Source organism: Schistocerca nitens, chromosome 6 (genome assembly GCF_023898315.1).
Source record: "Schistocerca nitens isolate TAMUIC-IGC-003100 chromosome 6, iqSchNite1.1, whole genome shotgun sequence".
Classification (NCBI taxonomy): domain Eukaryota; kingdom Metazoa; phylum Arthropoda; class Insecta; order Orthoptera; family Acrididae; genus Schistocerca; species Schistocerca nitens.
The window spans coordinates 712,934,840-712,952,450 of record NC_064619.1 but is presented as its reverse complement, the minus strand read 5'-3'; the positions used below and the strand labels follow the sequence as shown (position 1 = coordinate 712,952,450).

At 45.0% G+C, this 17,611-nt stretch overlaps 1 protein-coding gene across 1 annotated transcript in view; it reads left to right on the top strand.

Moving 5' to 3' along the window:
- The window catches only part of LOC126263586 (probable cytochrome P450 6d5), a 158,429-nt gene that overhangs the window by 19,710 nt on the left and 121,108 nt on the right, over positions 1-17,611 (top strand). Inside the window, exon 2 of the mRNA XM_049960679.1 lies at positions 12,534-12,687. Coding sequence (XP_049816636.1) covers positions 12,534-12,687 — 154 coding nt within the window. The remainder of the gene's footprint in view (positions 1-12,533; positions 12,688-17,611) is intronic.

Below are 17,611 nucleotides of genomic sequence, written 5' to 3'. Positions count from 1 at the left end.
GCAACACATGGTCAAATAATACAGGGTGTCCCAGCTATCTTGTCCACCCAAAATATCTCTGGAACAATAACAGCTATTGGAAAACGACTTTCACCGGTATCAATGTAAGGCTGGGGCCCATGAATGTACATATTTGGAAACATTCTAAAACGAAAGCATATGTGTTTTTTAACACAAACTTATGTTTTTTTTAAATGGACCTCCTATATTTTTTCTTCAGCAATCCATAGCATGACAAAGCACATACACAATGGCGTTGATTGCATCGCAATATTCCCATTACATCCCGAGATATTGAGACGCGAAGTTGACGCTTGAAACACCCGACATGCGCAGCTAGCGCACGTCCTGAGGCTCAGGCGTGAACCCCATGCTGCCCGTAATCGCGATGTGATTGACATGTGTAATCACACCTCAATACTTATCAAGAGGGACACTTACTTGTCAATCACATCGCGATTACGGGCAGCATGGGGTTCACGCCTGAGTGTCAGGACGTGCGCTAGCAGCGCATGTCGGGTGTTTCAAGCGTCAACTTCGCGTCTCAATATCTCGGGATGTAATGGGAATATTGCGATGCAATCAACGCCATTGTGTATGTGCTTTGTCATGCTATGGATTGCTGAAGAAAAAATATAGGAGGTCCATTTAAAAAAACATAAGTTTGTGTTAAAAAACACATATGCTTTCGTTTTAGAATGTTTCCAAATATGTACATTCATGGGCCCCAGCCCTACATTGATACCGGTGAAAGTCGTTTTCCAATAGCTGTTATTGTTCCAGAGATATTTTGGGTGGACAAGATAGCTGGGACACCCTGTATAAAGCAAATATATTGTGAAAATGTTTTTGCTCCTGGTAAGTCAGTTACATGTACAGAATTTTACAATACCTTTATGAGTACAGCATGTGAATTAACAAAACTTAATTTCTCCAAGGAATCACGTTACTCTCCTAGGAAATGACTGCCGTCTGAAATAAACCTCCGTGATACAGAGAAGGGGAAATGAAATGAAATGATCGTATGGCATTTTTGCCGGGAGGCCCCATTTGAGAAGGGGAGTTGTGTCATTAATTAAATCGCTCAAGACTAATAACTCGCATGGATGAGATGGAGTAATCTAGCAGCATACTAAAGCACTGTGCTGCACATGTTAGTCTTGTATTTAGCCACATTTGTAATTTTTCCTTTGGGAATAGGCAGTTTCGTGAATTGCTAAGGTACTCAATAGTGACACTGCTTTATAAAAAAGGGAGAAAGGAGTAAACTTGAAATTTCAGACCTTTTTCCATTCAATCGGTACTTGAAAAGAACATGTATCTGAGGGTGACAGAGCAAACTGAAAAAAAAACTGTATTCTCTTTTCTCTTTGAGCCACTGGACAGATTAAACAAGAATTTGCGGGCACTAGGCGTCTTCTTTCATTTAACTAATTTTGTTGGTCGCAAAATATTACCGCAGAACCACGATCATTATGGAATAACAGAATACTCTAAGAACAAACATCGAAAAATCAATCTCCACAGTAATGAGAACGGTTGTGAGGTGGCGTCTGACTGGGGCATGGGTAAGTGGGGGGTTACCCGAGGGGCCACATGATATGCTTTCTAATAAGTCAGGTGATTCTAAAATACATCTGTTTGCTGGTGGCACTAGATCGGTAGTGAAGGGTCATGAGTGCAACATAAGTAATGTATCAAATAATGCAGTTTCAAAACACAAATTCATGACTTGTAGAATATGAATTGATGCTACATCATAGTACGGCTCAGTTTTTACAGTTTCTAACGCAATTCATCTATAGCTGAGATTGTTATCACACATAATGGGCATATGATTAGCGAGAGTAAACTATTCCAATTGCTACGTTTTGAGAGACGTGGTAAGTTGTCATGGAAAACCCATGGTCAAGATCTTGTTCAAAAACCGAATCCTGCTATATTTACCAATGGAATTGTGGTAGTCCAAGACGAAAATTGGTCTGCTTTGCTTATTTTCATTCGCTTATGAAATATGGCATTATATCAAGCGGTAACTCTTCCCACTCACGAAGCGTATCTTTTGTTCAGAAGTGGTCAGTTTGGGCGATATGTGATGTAAGTCGTGAATTGTTGATCAAGAGTCTGAAATTCCGACATTGGTTTCTCAATAGATATTTTCTTTAACGTCGTTTGATGTTAACAACATCAGCTTATTCCCAAAATTTTGCAGCTTTCACTCAGTTACTAGGCAGAAACCCAATCTGCATTTGGATCACATATCCCTGGCTCTTTATCAAGAAAGGTGCACAGTATTCTGCTGTATCTATTTTCAATAAGCTACCAGAGTGATTAAAATATCTTAGCAGTAATACTCACATTTTCAAGTCTTGACTGAAGAATTTCCCCATGGCTCACTACTTGTGTTCTGTCGGGTAGTTACTGAAAAAGAAGCAAACTCTTGAGTTATATTGTTGATAATGCTAATATATACTGAGCAGAATGAGTTTCACTCTGCAGCGGAGTGTGCGCTGGTATGAAACTTCCTGGCAGATTAAGGTGCCGAACTGTGACTCGAACTCGGGACTTTCGGGGGCAAGTGCTCTACCATCTTTTTTTTATTTTTGTCAGATCATGTAGCATACTAATTTATTTATTTCATTCTTTATATATTTCTTGAGATCACATAGTGCGCCCTCCAGGCGACAAACAATTAATATGTAATTACCATCAATAACAAAAGAAAAAGGGAATTATATAAATTAAAGAAAACGCCCTCCTGGCAGGACAGACAAAATGGCATCCGCGACCCGCCAACTTGTGGGTAGACGCACTCTGAATCCCAAGGCCGTCAGGCATGTTCCACGCACGTCTTCACGAAGAATATTGCATTTGCCGATATATGGGATCGAGTCCTGGTATTACACAATCTCACTGAAATCACTTTCTCATTGTAATGTCTCTTGCAGCGGTCTCTCCGCGATATTTTCAGAAATTGTATAAATTATATAACTCAGTACTTCAGAAATTTTATAAATTATATAACTCAGTACATATTTCGAAATATCTCTTCTTATCTTACCGATTCCTAAACTTTAACATACGATGATTATCAATGCAAAGTAGTTTCAAGCCCTATCATTCTTTGGAGCGTGCATTTACTCCATGGAATAGCTTCTCTGCTATCTATGTTTTCTCTTATGAAAAGAATGATTCAGATCTTGCCGATTAGCCGTGAAAGAAAGAAGATGTATATGTATGTATTGTTGAGCTAGTCGCCATCTTGATGAGATTCTGTATGAGAAGGAATTTAATACATGAACTAAACTAAAGTAAGTGTGTTCGCGTATTATTTAACTGATTATTATTGACAGTGTCTGCTTACTACGCTGTGTTGCACGGGTTCAGTGGGGAACGTCTGATTTACAGTGGACGAACCTGCCGTTTTGTACGCTCAAGATATCCAGTTTATTACTTTCAATAAATGGGCAGATCTCCGGTCTTCCCCATGTGATCACCGAAAGTTAATAATTATTACAAATGTTTTCAGGAAATCGACTGACAATTTTCGTTGCACCGAGACTTCGAAATTGCTTCACTGCCTTATGGAATTTAAGTTAAGCTCAATTTAATCAGGATAGAACACTATTGAACTGTATGAATGTGATAAGCCTGCTTTGTGAATGAAAATTCCCTTAATATACCCATGTTTTTTTACTATCCTGATCACTGAAGCTAAATCAGGACGGTGTGAGAGAGGTTTTTAAATTTCAGATCCCACAAAAAATATTAAATCATGCCTGAGACACCCCAGCTGCAGGGGGGATCGAAGAAGGCACTACCCAAAAAGTTGGCACAGTACTGACGGTACCGCGGATGGTGCACGAGAAAAGCAAAGCGATCTTGCAGGAACGTCCGAAAATCAAGAACACTCTTATCACCTTCAAAGAACAAATAAGAGTTCGAGAGGCCTTTTATCCAGATCACAGCATTGGTCTTCGTGCATGGGAAGTACGTCTCATCTGGGAACAGAAGAGATTTTGGTGTAATGGCATGGGGATCCGTTCGTAGAAGAATGGCAAGCAACTTCTGAATCAGCTGCCACACCTCTGCAGAAGATCCAAACAGCAGTCGATGTTCGTCCGTATGTGACAACGAGGACGCAGCGGCGAATCTGTCATTTTTATGGCATGCAGACGAAGTTGTGTCGTGTATTTTCCATTAACGACCAGACACGAGGTCGCACGAGCGCTGGAGTCGAGGAGGATATGGTGCACAGAACGCCAAACCACGGGCCATGCGATCGTAGGATGTCGGCTTTCCACAACTTTCCTCGTATGATTTCTTATCATTAGGCGGTAAACATCACGTGCGGTAGTGTTTCTGGTACTAGGCAAGTCGGCATGGACATAACTGTATTCGATAAAAAAATGTCCTGATATGTGAGAGCGAGGAAGAAATATGGGCTACAGCAACAGGTGCCATTCGAGAGGGAGGGGCCAGTTCGTCAATCAGATTTGCCGATAAATCCGGTTCGGCGGCCGGTCCACGACTTAACCATCGTACTTACATAAGGGGCAGCTGCCCTCGCTTGGACGTTGACAAGGCCGAGGCCACCATCTCGAGGAGGAAGTGTCTGCGTGTCGTAGCGGAGTTTGAAGATAAGACCCGCGCTTACAAAGTAGCCGAACGTCGCCTGAAGTCTGTGTGCCATTGCCTTTGGCATCGGCAAAATCTGTGCTAAGTGGGTAGTCGCGAGACGAGATGAGTGTTAACAAAATCCACCCCACATGTCGCGAGACTGGATGAGTGTTAACAAAATCCACCCCTTGTAACACATCCAATGCTCTCAGGAGGTTGCCACGAACGTTCGTGCGGATAGCTTAAAGCAGGCGTTTATAGTTAAATGAGATCGTGCGCTGTATATCACGCGTGAAGGTGATCCCTAAACATGTGAACTTGCCCACGAATGGCAATGGAGCCACACTCTCTGCTGGAAGTCCTCTATCGACGGACGTAGCACTAGATTTCGTTAGGGGACTTAACATCTTAGGTCATCAGTCCCCTAGAACTTAGAACTACTTAAACCTAACTAACCTAAGGACATCACACACATCCATGCCCGAGGCAGGATTCGAACCTGCGACCGTAGCAGTCCCGAGATTTCGTTAGGTTCACACGGCTGCCCGCAGCAGTCCCGTACTGGTTGATCCACGCCAGTGCCTCTCGCACTTCATCCTCCGATAGAACCAGGAACACCACGTCATCAGCATAAGCGCGGCAGATGAAAGCATTCTTCCTCACTGTTATTCCTGTGAGCCGGCTCCTCAAACCGTGTAACAGTGGCTCAAGAGCGATGGCGAAAAGCAGCATCGACAGCGACCATCCTTGACGGACCGACCGCATGACATTAATAGGGCCCGCCACATGGCCATTGACCAGCACTCGCGATGTGGCACCTCGGAGGAGCCGCAAGACGATGTGTATAAACCTGTGGGGAAAGGCCATCCGTCGGAGTACGTTTTGTAGAAAGGCATGACTCAGTCTATCAAAGGCGTGGTCGAAGTCAACTGTCACTAAGGCACCGCGACAGTGGCAGGTCGTGGCCAGGGCTATGACGTCACGGTAATCGCTGAGTGCCGTCTGAATGTTACTGTCACCACCAAAGCACGTTTGATCCAAAGAGAAGACTTGAGGAATGACGCGCCGAAGGCGAGCGGCAAGAATCAGGGTAAAAACCTTGAAGTCACAATTTAACATGGTCCGCGGCCGATAATGCCCAACTCCCCTACCTCCCGATGGCTTGGGGAACCGGAATAAACAAGCCTTCTACGAATTCTGGCGGGAGGGGAAGATCAGGGTTCATCAGTTCTTCATACGTTGCAGTCGAGCGTGAGCCCATGATGTCGTGAAATGTGCGCTACAACTCCAGCGGGAACCTATGTGGACCTGGGGCTTTATTCGCCGCACCCTTATGAAGAGCATCGGCGACCTAATCAGCCGTAATTGTCGCTGTGAGAATCTCCGCAGCAGCCTCATCCAGGGTACCCGTCAAGGAACGGAGGACATCAGTCGTTAACGCTATGTTCTGGTCCTCTGGTGCATATAACTGGATGTAGTGATCCACAAAGGCTTTCACGACGCCATTCTGGGACGTCAATCGACGACCATCTGGCATGTCGAGGGCGTTGACCAGCTCTCTCCGATACCGCTGCTTCTCTCGGATAATATGATGCATGGACGGGGGCTCTCCTAGTACACAATCGTGACATCTTGCGCGTACTATTATGACTTCAAGGCGGTGACGCATAAGAGAAATTATCTTCGCCTTAATACGTTGAATTTCAGCCTGTCGTTGAGCAGAGGGGACATGGTTTGGGAGTTCCCGGAGAATTGTGAAATAGTATTCCACGGTATGTCATTGCCACAGCAATTTGTCGCGACCGTAATTCATCATCGAACGACGTAAAGCAGGCTTGGTGCAGTCGAGCCACCACCGGAGTGTTGAAGGATACGCTGGAAGGCGTCTCACACAGTTGTTACACGTCGTTTCTACGATCTGCCTGCATTCCGGAACATTGAGATGGGCGACATTCAGCTTCCACGGGCCTTGAGCGCGCCACACCTTCTGCCTCTGGAGCGAAACAGTGCAAATGTAGGCGATAGGGCCGGAAGAGGCGGTAGGCCGTAACTCAGCGTCACGCGTGGCAGTTACGATTCCTTGGGAAACGTAGACACGGTCAAGACGACTTGCTGAATGGCTGGTGACGTACGTATATCCAGGCCGATCACCATGCACGCGGTCCCAAGTATCGGCGAGGTTCAGTTCATGCACGAGCAGCTTGAATTCCTGGCATGTGGTGAAATGGGGATATTGGTCCTTCTGGGATAACACACAATTGAAGTCGCCGCCAAGAAAAATAATGGTCGTAGCGGCCTACAAACAAAGCAGCCACTTGTTATGAATAGAATCGCGACCGTTCCCGTCGCTTGGCCGTGTCCGAGGGAGCGTAAACATTGATGACTCGGACACCGAGGAAAGTCACAGCAAGACCCATAGCCGATGGTAGGTAAATCACGTCCTCTACCTCAATGCCTTCCTTTAAAAGAATAGCTGTCCCACTGCATCCGTCTGCACACGGCGTGCGGTATGAAACTTAGCCATAGACATTAGGAAACGTCGCCAGGCGAACTTCCTGCGGAAGGGCAACATCGAGGTCCGACTGCCTCAACATTTCACGGAGCAATTGCAGTTTGACAGGGGTGCCAATGGTGTTGACATTGATGGAGCCAATCCCGTAAGGTTGTCGTGGAATTGGGACTACTTGGATGTTCATGGAGGCACGAAGAGCAGCAGCGAACAGGAACGTTGTCCCAACAGGCTGCACATCTCCATCCTGTAACCTTGTCTATTAGCAGTCGTGGGTTGGAGCAGCAGCGTTCGCTGCTGTCTCAACGGTGGGTCTTTCGTTGTCTACATCGTCAGACCATGCAAAGGTGCGTGGATTGTGTGCGTCCGGAGGAGTACCTGTGGAGTCCGAAGGTGGCGTGACGTGGGCGGTGGAAGAGTGGTGCTGGCTCAGCTGCTGTTCAACGTCCATAGGTACAGCGTCTGGTGCATGCAAAGATGGTTGTACCTCCGACGGGGTGCAGACTGGTGCTTCCACCAAGGAATGGTCCATCGTGGCAACATCTTGATAGGTGTGATCCTGATCGTCTCGAGTCTGCGCCCTGCAGGTGTCAGACGGGGCGATCCGCCATTTCCGACGTCTCTGCGGCGACCGTTGCTTGCGCACGTGATATTCAGTGTCCGAAGACGCCTGGGGATACGGATATTCGGGCACAAAAGCATCGGTAGGCACAACCATGGAGTCAAGGGCCGTCCTCTGTCCCGGAGATTGCTCACCAGTGGACATGTCAGGAGGAGGAGGGGGCAAAGACGTCGGTCCTGCCGCAACAGCCTGAGGCGTTGCCGGAGACGACGATGTGGCACTAGTGGGAGGAGCCAGTGGTGATCGCGGTCGGGGGTCGTCGTGGAGAACTTCGACAGACGTCAGCGGCAGCGTCGTCGGAGCGGCCGTGGCCGGCAGGTCCCCAGGCGGTAACTGAGCGATTCTGCGTTGCAGACAGCTGGAACGGAGGTATCCTTCTTTGCCACATCCCGAGCGTGTCATCGGCTGGCCATCATAAATAATAACAGCACGGCAGACACCAATATATAAGTAGGACGGCACATGTTTGGTGAGCTCTATGCGGATCTGTCGTCCTCCATTGAGAACCGGGTATGTAGTGAATTGAACCCACTTTTCAGCCGTATGGGCGGAATGCAGATACCATTACCTCTGAAGGCAACTCGAAGGGGAGTTCAAATACACGTATCATCCGCAGTCCAAGTCCCGCATGTTCCACAGACCGATGTATCCATCAGAGTGACGGAACTTAAGAGCACTTCGAGTTGCGCTTAGAATTTTGTCACATATGTCTTCGTTAACCAAGTTCACGTATACCACACTGCTCACTATAGACAGGTGGATGCCAACAAGATTGTTCCAATCAATCTTCATCTCTGATAAACTGTTCGATTTCCAGTGCTTTTAGTTGGGCATATTCAGGTGCAAAGCTAATCTTCAGTGTCGATTTTCTGTGGGCATAAGCCATTCTCTGTCGAAGGAAATGTAGCGCGCTAAGGCGGCAGAATCACGTAAACAACTCCGCGAGGGAGCTGCGGGGCGAGGACGTAAACAAGACGCCCGTGCCGCCAGCGTGCCGAAGGGCCACTCATCGTCTGACCTACCCAAGCACGACTTCTGCCAGCATCTCGTCTCCTACCTTCCAGACTTCACAGAAGCTCTCCTGCGAAGCTTGCAGAACTAGCACTCTTGAAAGAAAGGATATTGCGGAGACACGGCTTAGCCACAGCCTGGGGGATGTTTCCAGAAAGAGATTTTCACTCTGCAGCGTAGTGTGCGCTGATATGAAACTTCTGGCAGTCTCAGTCCGGCACACAGTTTTAATCTACCAGGAAGTTTCATATCACCGCACACTACGCTGCAGAGTGAAAATCTCATTCTGGAAACATCCCCCAGGCTGTGGCTAAGCCGTGTCTCCGCAGGAGTCCTAGTTCTTCAAGGTTCTCAGGAGAGCTTCTGTGAAGTCTGGAAGGTTGCTGTTGTTTTTGTGGTCTTCACTCCTGAGACTGGTTTGATGCAGCTCTCCATGCTACTCTATCCTGTGCAAGCTTCTTCATCTCCCAGTACCTACTGCAACCTACATCCTTCTGAATCTGCTTATGGTATTCATCTCTTGGTCTCCCTCTACGATTTTTAACCCTCCACGCTGCCCTCCAATGCTAAATTTGTGATCCCCTGATACCTCAGAACATGTCCTACCAACCGGTCCCTTTTTCTTGTCAAGTTGTGCCACAAACTCCTCTTCTCCCCAATTCTATTCAATACCTCCTCATTAGTTATGTGATCTACCCATCTAAACTTCAGCATTCTTCTGTAGCACCACATTTCGAAAGCTTCTATTCTCTTCCTGTCCAAACTATTTATAGTCCATGTTTCACTTCCATACATGGCCACACTCCACACAAATACTTTCAGAAACGACTTCCTTACACATAAATCTATACTCGATGTTAACAAATTTCTCTTCTTCAGAAACGCTTTCCTTGCCATTGCCAGTCTACATTTTATATCCTCTCTACTTCGTCCATCATCAGTTATTTTGCTCCCCAAATAGCAAAACTCCTTAACTACTTTAAGTGTCTCATGTTTAGCTTCCAAAGCTTACTACTTATCACAATGTCAGTTTTACGTCAGTCTGGTTCATAGTTATCCTTTCGGTTTATATAGGTATATATATATAAAGAAATTGTTAATCTGATTTGTAATATCAACAAAAAAGTAGTTTTTTTGTTTTCTATTGTTCCTGTTTACTTGTCAAAAAATAAATAAATAAATAAAATCAAAAAATTAAAGAAAAGGAAGCAGGAAACCCTGGTTCGAGTCTCGGTCGAAAAAAAAAGGATGGAAGAGTACTTGCCCGCAAATGGCAAAGGTCCCGAGTTCGAGTCTCGAGTCTCGGTCCGGCACACAGTTTTAATCTGCCAGGAAGTTTCATATACTCAGTTTGATTGATGCTTCGAACAAATTGTATGCCAATAGCATTAACATCAGACTGAAAACAATAGCACCTGTAGAATAATAAACAGACAGCATTCAATCACTGAAAAGTATTTCAAGTATGAAACACAACAAGCACTCACAAGCTTTAATAAATCATTAAATAATGTCATCAGAGGTAAGCTATCAAAAACAAAGAAACATGTTACATTAGCAGTTAAAATAGTACATGAAACGTGACAGTTGTGACAGATATTGGTGGAAAATAAGCAACACCAATAAATAAACATATGAAGAAATAAGAAATAAAAGGATATTCCAAGTGTAAAAGAAAATTTTTAAGTTCTATCAAAAGATGTAACAGCGAAGATCAGAAATGAAAACGTTAAAAAGAACTTGAGACAGCTAGTACAAGAAATAGACAGAAACTATAGAAGAAGATGGAATGAACACATGCAGAAAGTGGATTCAGAAAAGCTACTAATAAGCATAATAAATTAAGAAAAGATCTATTGGCAGCAAAGGAGAAGATGAGAGATATGAAAAAGCAAAGAATAGACTAATACGGGGAGTGAAGAGGACCGTTTGTTGATCATGGTATCTCTGAACGATTCATTTACAAATTCTGACTTCCATTTGCAGTCTTCGCTCAGAATTTGTCTGTCGAATGATGTGGACCATTAGCTGAATCACTCAACGCGAATGATTTCCGGTACAATTAAGAGATTAAGAATACTACCACCTAGCGGGTACTAGTCGTAAGTCATATACCTCCACCACAACTGCGGCGAGAAAAGAAATTTAAAAAAATTCAAAACAAACAACAACTTTCTTTTCAGTCGATGTCTGATTGCATATGTATTGCACGACTCCGCTCTAAAAAAACTAGCGTTTGCAGAAGCTATAAGCTTAGAAAAAAACAACTTTGATATTGTGCAGCTCTGGAAGAAAGCCTGGGAAGATGGTGCAACTGCGGATATCCAGAAACCCGATGTATCCCTGTAAAGCCGAATGGCTTTGTCTTCCAAAGTAAATCCTGGGTAATTCTAAATCAAATTAGAACTAATCATGGTAGATGTGCGGCCTCATGGTGTAAATGGAAACTGAACACATCCCGAAGTGGAGTAGAAAGGCGGCCAATCCAGCGTATAGTGCAGACATGTTCGCTAAGAGACTACAAGGGATAAAATGAAGACTTACTGAACACTACCGATAGCTGCATTAACTACTTTTTTGTAATTTACATGTTTCTTTATGAATGTTATTCTTAGTTTATGTTCATCAATGCGATTATTAATAACGCCATAACCAATACAGGGTGTCAGGATTAAACATATAATAATATAAAATGTAATAACTTGAGATGTAATTGAGATATTTATGGACGGTATATTTGTATAAATATGGTAACTCAATTTTTTTTTTCTTTTCTTTTTACGCCTCGGTACGTGCAGCAGTAGTCGCGCGACAGACATCTGAACTGCATCTCCCTTCTCTCAAGTATTTTGCAGCATTGCAAGCGTAACACTTGTGATAGCTGCACGGCGTCGTGTACTGTCGAACCAAGTAACTGTAACTGCGTGTTTACTTGTCGGATTGAGTTACAAGGGCTTCGCCGGATGCACGTACGGATTAATTCAGCAGTAGCTTCGGAACTGCGTGGTTGGGGTGGTGGCCCGATATTGAAAACAAACTCCGTTTCCCAAAGCCGCGTGTCCCATTACTTGATTTTAACGCTAGTGGGAACATCATCACTTGGTGGCATCCCAAAGCACGTGTGCGAGAGAAAGCACACACACCACCTTCTGCTGTGGAGTCCGCATGCCTATAGAGGCAGTTATGTACATGTGCATGCGGCACGAACTGCCACTAGCAAACACAGGCGACATATTAAGTTACCAGACGTGTAGAAGCAAACCGCCAATAAATATGTCAATTACGTCTCAAGCTGTTACACGTTATGTCAGTGTATGTTTAACCTGGACACTCCGTAAATAAATTTATCTGTAGGTTATTATAACTCAGAGAACAGCTCTGACAGGAGTGCGTGTGTAATTGTTAGTGTGTGATCACAAGGTAATTGGAATACCCAAAGTATGCGTCAAACTGACACCGTGCCAGCACGTTATGCAACAGCTTACACCAGCAAGAGCCCGTTTTTGATTAATTATTGTCTCCCTGAACTGGCAAAACAGAAGAGAAAGCAGTACGATTTAAACCACAGTTTACTACTAAATTAGCTGTGTGCCAATAACTCTCTACCTAGAAGCATAGTTAACCCGTTATAAATATGAGTAGTGACACTGAGATTCGAACCACGTAACCTGCTGTAGGTTCCCGCACTGAATCAGCGCTTCAGCGAGGTCGGCAGGCAGCCAGGTGGGAGAGCTGTGTTGCGTCACGAGGTGACGGCCGCTCTGCCTGCAGGGAATGCAGTGGCTGCCCGGAGCGACGGCCAGCGAGCCGAAGAGCGCCGCCGCCGGCGACCGCAGCCGAGGTGTGCCGAGCAGCAGCGGCGGGGGCGGCGTCAGGCTCGAGTTCTTCCTGCCGCTCGCTCTCAACATCGCGTCCCTTTTCTTGGGTGAGTAACATATCTTCACGGCAGTTCCTCCTCCTGTCGTCACCTTCAAGAGTAGGGGAGGCTGTAGTACTCCGAAACACCTTCCAAATTTTCGCCTGTAATAGAAGTGAAATACACCTACGGAAAAAAAGCAACATTAAGAAGGGGTAAGTAGGCATGTTTCTACAGCTGAAAAATGATTTCTGTTCAAATTTCGTGCCAGTCGCCTAAGAGCGGTGCTAGTGGTGCCACTCTGAGGATGCAAATCAGGTTTCCTCTAAATACACGCCATAACAGTCGTGACCGTTAGTTACCTTCTGGACCGGACATTGTGAGTTGATGTTAGTCAAAGAGTGACTTTAAGGTGATAAAGGCGCCATTATCAATCAACACCTCGCTACATTTGAAAGATATCATGTAACAGCGCTACGAGAAGCTGGATGTTCCTTCTGCGATACTGCAGAAAGACTTGACAGGAATGTACATGATTGTTGGCAACGGTGGTCACGAGAATTTACGGTCGCAACAAGGACAGGCTCCGAATGGCCACGTGGCACAACCGAGAGGGAAGACCATCGCCTTTGACCCGTGGTTCTGGCGCATTGTACTGCATCTGCACCAGCAATCTGAGCAGCAGTTAGTACCACAGTGACTCAGTGAACTGTTACAAAAGGGTTTCTTCGAGGACAGCTCCGACTCAGATGCCTCGTAGCATCATCCATTACATTGACTCCAAGCCACCACCATTTGCGACATCAGTGGATTCAAGCGAGAGCTCATTGGGGGGATGGGTGGAGGTCTCTTGTTTCTGAGGAAAGCTAGTTCCACCTCAGTGCCAGTGACGGCCGTGTATTGGTTAGAAGGAGGCCAATTGAGGGCCTGGAGCCAACCTGTCTGGAGATATGGTCTGGTGTGTGATTTCGTATCACAACAGAAGCACTCTCGTGGTTACACCGCACACCCTCTCTACAAATCTGTACATCAATCTGGTGATTCGACCTGTTGGGCTGCCATTCATGAACACTATTCCAGAGGTACTTTACAACAGAATAACGGTAGTGTACGTAGCGCTGTTGTAACCCAGTATGCTGTGGAGTGATGAAGAGTAGGCTGAAGTTCAAGACATTAGTCAGGAAAAATCAATACGCAAAGAAGTGGGATACGGAAGTACTGAGGAATGACGAGATACGTTTGAAGTTCTCTAACGCTATAGATACAGCAATAAGGAATAGCGCAGTAGGCAGTACAGTTGAAGAGGAATGGACATCTCTAAAAAGGGCCATCACAGAAGTTGGGAAGGAAAACATAGGTACAAAGAAGGTAGCTGCGAAGAAACCATGGGTAACAGAAGAAATACTTCAGTTGATTGATGACAGGAGGAAGTACAAACATGTACCGAGACAATCAGGAATACAGAAATACAAGTCGCTGAGGAATGAACTAAATAGGAAGTGCAGGGAAGCTAAGACTAAATGGCTGCAGGAAAAATGTGAAGACATCGAAAAAGATATGATTGTCGGAAGGACAGACTCAGCATACAGGAAAGTCAAAACAACCTTTGGTGACATTAAAAGCAACGGTGGTAACATTAAGAGTGCAACGGGAATCCCACTGTTAAATGCAGAGGAGAGAGCAGATAGGTGGAAAGAATACATTGAAAGCCTCTATGAGGGTGAAGATTTGTCTGATGTGATAGAAGAAGAAACAGGAGTCGATTTAGAAGAGATAGGGGATCCAGTATTAGAATCGGAATTTAAAAGAGCTTTGGAGGACTTACGGTCAAATAAGGCAGAAGGGATAGATAACATTCCATCAGAATTTCTAAAATCATTGCGTGAAGTGGCAACAAAACGACTATTCACGTTGGTGTGTAGAATATATGAGTCTGGCGACATACCATCTGACTTTCGGAAAAGCATCATCCACACAATTCCGAAGACGGCAAGAGCTGACAAGTGCGAGAATTATCGCACAATCAGCTTAACAGCTCATGCATCGAAGCTGCTTACAAGAATACTATATAGAAGAATGGAAAAGAAAATTGAGAATGCGCTAGGTGACGATCAGTTTGGCTTTAGGAAAAGTAAAGGGACGAGAGAGGCACTTCTGACGTTACGGCTAATAATGGAAGCAAGGCTAAAGAAAAATCAAGACACTTTCATAGGATTGGTCGACCTGGAAAAAGCGTTCGACAATATAAAATGGAGCAAGCTGTTCGAGATTCTGAAAAAAGTAGGGGTAAGCTATAGGGAGAGACGGGTCATATACAATATGTACAACAACCAAGAGGCAATAATAAGAGTGGACGATCAAGAACGAAGTGCTCGTATTAAGAAGGGTGTAAGACAAGGCTGTAGCCTTTCGCCCCTACTCTTCAATCTGTACATCGAGGAAGCAATGATGGAAATAAAAGAAAGGTTCAGGAGTGGAATTAAAATACAAGGTGAAAGGATATCAATGATACGATTCGCTGATGACATTGCTATCCTGAGTGAAAGTGAAGAAGAATTAAATGATCTGCTGAACGGAATGAACAGTTTAATGAGTACACAGTATGGTTTGAGAGTAAATCGGAGAAAGACGAAGGTAATGAGAAGTAGTAAAAACGAGAACAGCGAGAAACTTAAGATTAGGATTGATGGTCACGAAGTCAGTGAAGTTAAGGAATTCTGCTACCTAGGCAGTAAAATAACCAATGACGGACGGAGCAAGGAGGACATCAAAAGCAGACTCGCTATGGCAAAAAAGGCATTTCTGGCCAACAGAAGTCTACTAATATCAAATAGCGGCCTTAATTTGAGGAAAAAATTTCTGAGGATGTACGTCTGGAGTACAGCATTGTATGATAGTGAAACATGGACTGTGGGAAAACCGGAACAGAAGAGAATCGAAGCATTTGAGATGTGGTGCTATAGACGAATGTTGAAAATTAGGTGGACTGATAAGGTAAGGAATGAGGAGGTTCTATGCAGAATCGGAGAGGAAAGAAATATGTGGAAAACACTGATAAGGAGAAGGGACAGGATGATAGGACATCTGCTAAGACATGAGGGAATGACTTCCATGGTGCTAGAGGGAGCTGTAGAGGGCAAAAACTGTAGAGGAAGACAGAGATTGGAATACGTCAAGCAAATAATTGAGGACGTAGGTTGCAAGTGCTACTCTGAGATGAAGAGGTTAGCACAGGAAAGGAATTCTTGGCGGGCCGCATCAAACCAGTCAGTAGACTGATGACCAAAAAAAAAAAAAAATTGCTGTGGAGAGTGTCGACATGTTGGCTTGACCTGCTCAACCATCAGATCTGCGGGGTCGTGCCCACTCGTATAGGGTACCTAAGGGATGCTGCGTTCTTGGAATGCTTGAGAGCTGTTTTCTCAGGATGGGGCATGATAAGGTTACGATTGTGGATGGTACTGTAATCAGTTACTCTCGGTTGCACAACAAATACGTAAACTTTATTTAAAGAAATTTAAATTTTAAAAGAAACTCTTAAAAAAACACAGTTGACTGCATGACGGCTGAAGCCCTTATAAGGAAAAAAAAAACCCTTCCACAATTTTAGGGTCGAAGGCCACCAACAATAACCTCAAACAACAAACGGCTGAAGGCCTGAGTTAGAAGTCAGGAAAACAATTCCAAATAGCACACATCTCAACAAATACCTTGCTTTTAAAACTAGTTTGCTTTTAAAAAAAACTTATTGTAACACGGCTGAAGGTCTTATTATGAAAGAGGTGAAATTATTGCTCGGCTGAAGGCCACACCAACAATAATTAGAAAATTACAAATATCCTTAAAACAAACATCACAATCTAAGGAATCAGGACAAGTGATTCTCAGCAAGTGTTCCAAGGGTCGGCCTGGGAAGGTAACTCAAACATAAGGTAAGATGAGACAGGCAGCCAAGAGTCGTACTCACGTAACAGGATGGCAACTCAAACTAGGGGCAGCTTAAGCGCCGACCGACCGACTAACCAATCCGCCCAACGTCCGATCACTGGTACAATGATGGAATGTTTTTAGGCAAGGGCGAAAGACAACACTACGTCTTCAGAAAACAACCAAGGCCGAAGGAAACACTAGATCCAAGGTAGACCTCCAGCAAAAAAACAAAACAAAAAATGCACAGTACAAGAGACTCGAACTACACACCGTGTCCAACAGCATCAACACGGCGAGGCAAGGTACACTGGCGGAAAAGTACGCTAACCTGCAAGGCAGGTAACTGGGGCGTTAGCGGCCACAAGGGAGAAAATACCGTTGGTTGCGCGTCACTAACAAGAATAATACTAAATTCAGTGATGAATAACAAATAGAGAAAGACGGCTGCAATATTTCACCGCCTCAAAACACTTCACTCGTTGCCGCCAGGCTCAGCGGCCCTGGGAGCAACAACCAGCCGAGAAAAAGCGAGATCCCAGAAGAGTCGAGGTTGCATTAGCAGTTAACTCTTCAGTCAACTTAAACGTCCAGGGCTCGGTGTGCAACGAAGTCGCCGCCCTCGCAGCCGCCCCTCCTCGGTCCGGCAGTGGCACCACGCCGCCAGCGGCCCCGGCTTGCCCTCGCGCTGCACGGACCTGCTCGCTGGTGCGCCCCCAACCGAGTTGATGTCCGTTCGCAACTGCCCACTCCACACAACGCGACCCGGAAATACTAGCAGTCGCTCCAAAGATAGTACCACAGTACTCGTATCGATAAGCGCGGCTGCTGCCACTCATGGGCAGGCAAGCCAGCAACTTAGTGACGCCAGTAAATCGAATAAGAAACGAGATGCCATAACTGCAATAACAAGATGCCAAGCAACAAACGGCATGAACATGAGCCACGCATGTCTCAATGCTATACACCAATTCAAGCTAATAACATTAGTGGTTCTAATTATGAACAAGAAGATTGACAATGCTTAACTTGGAATGTACAATGGTGTCGCAAGTGATGGGCGACT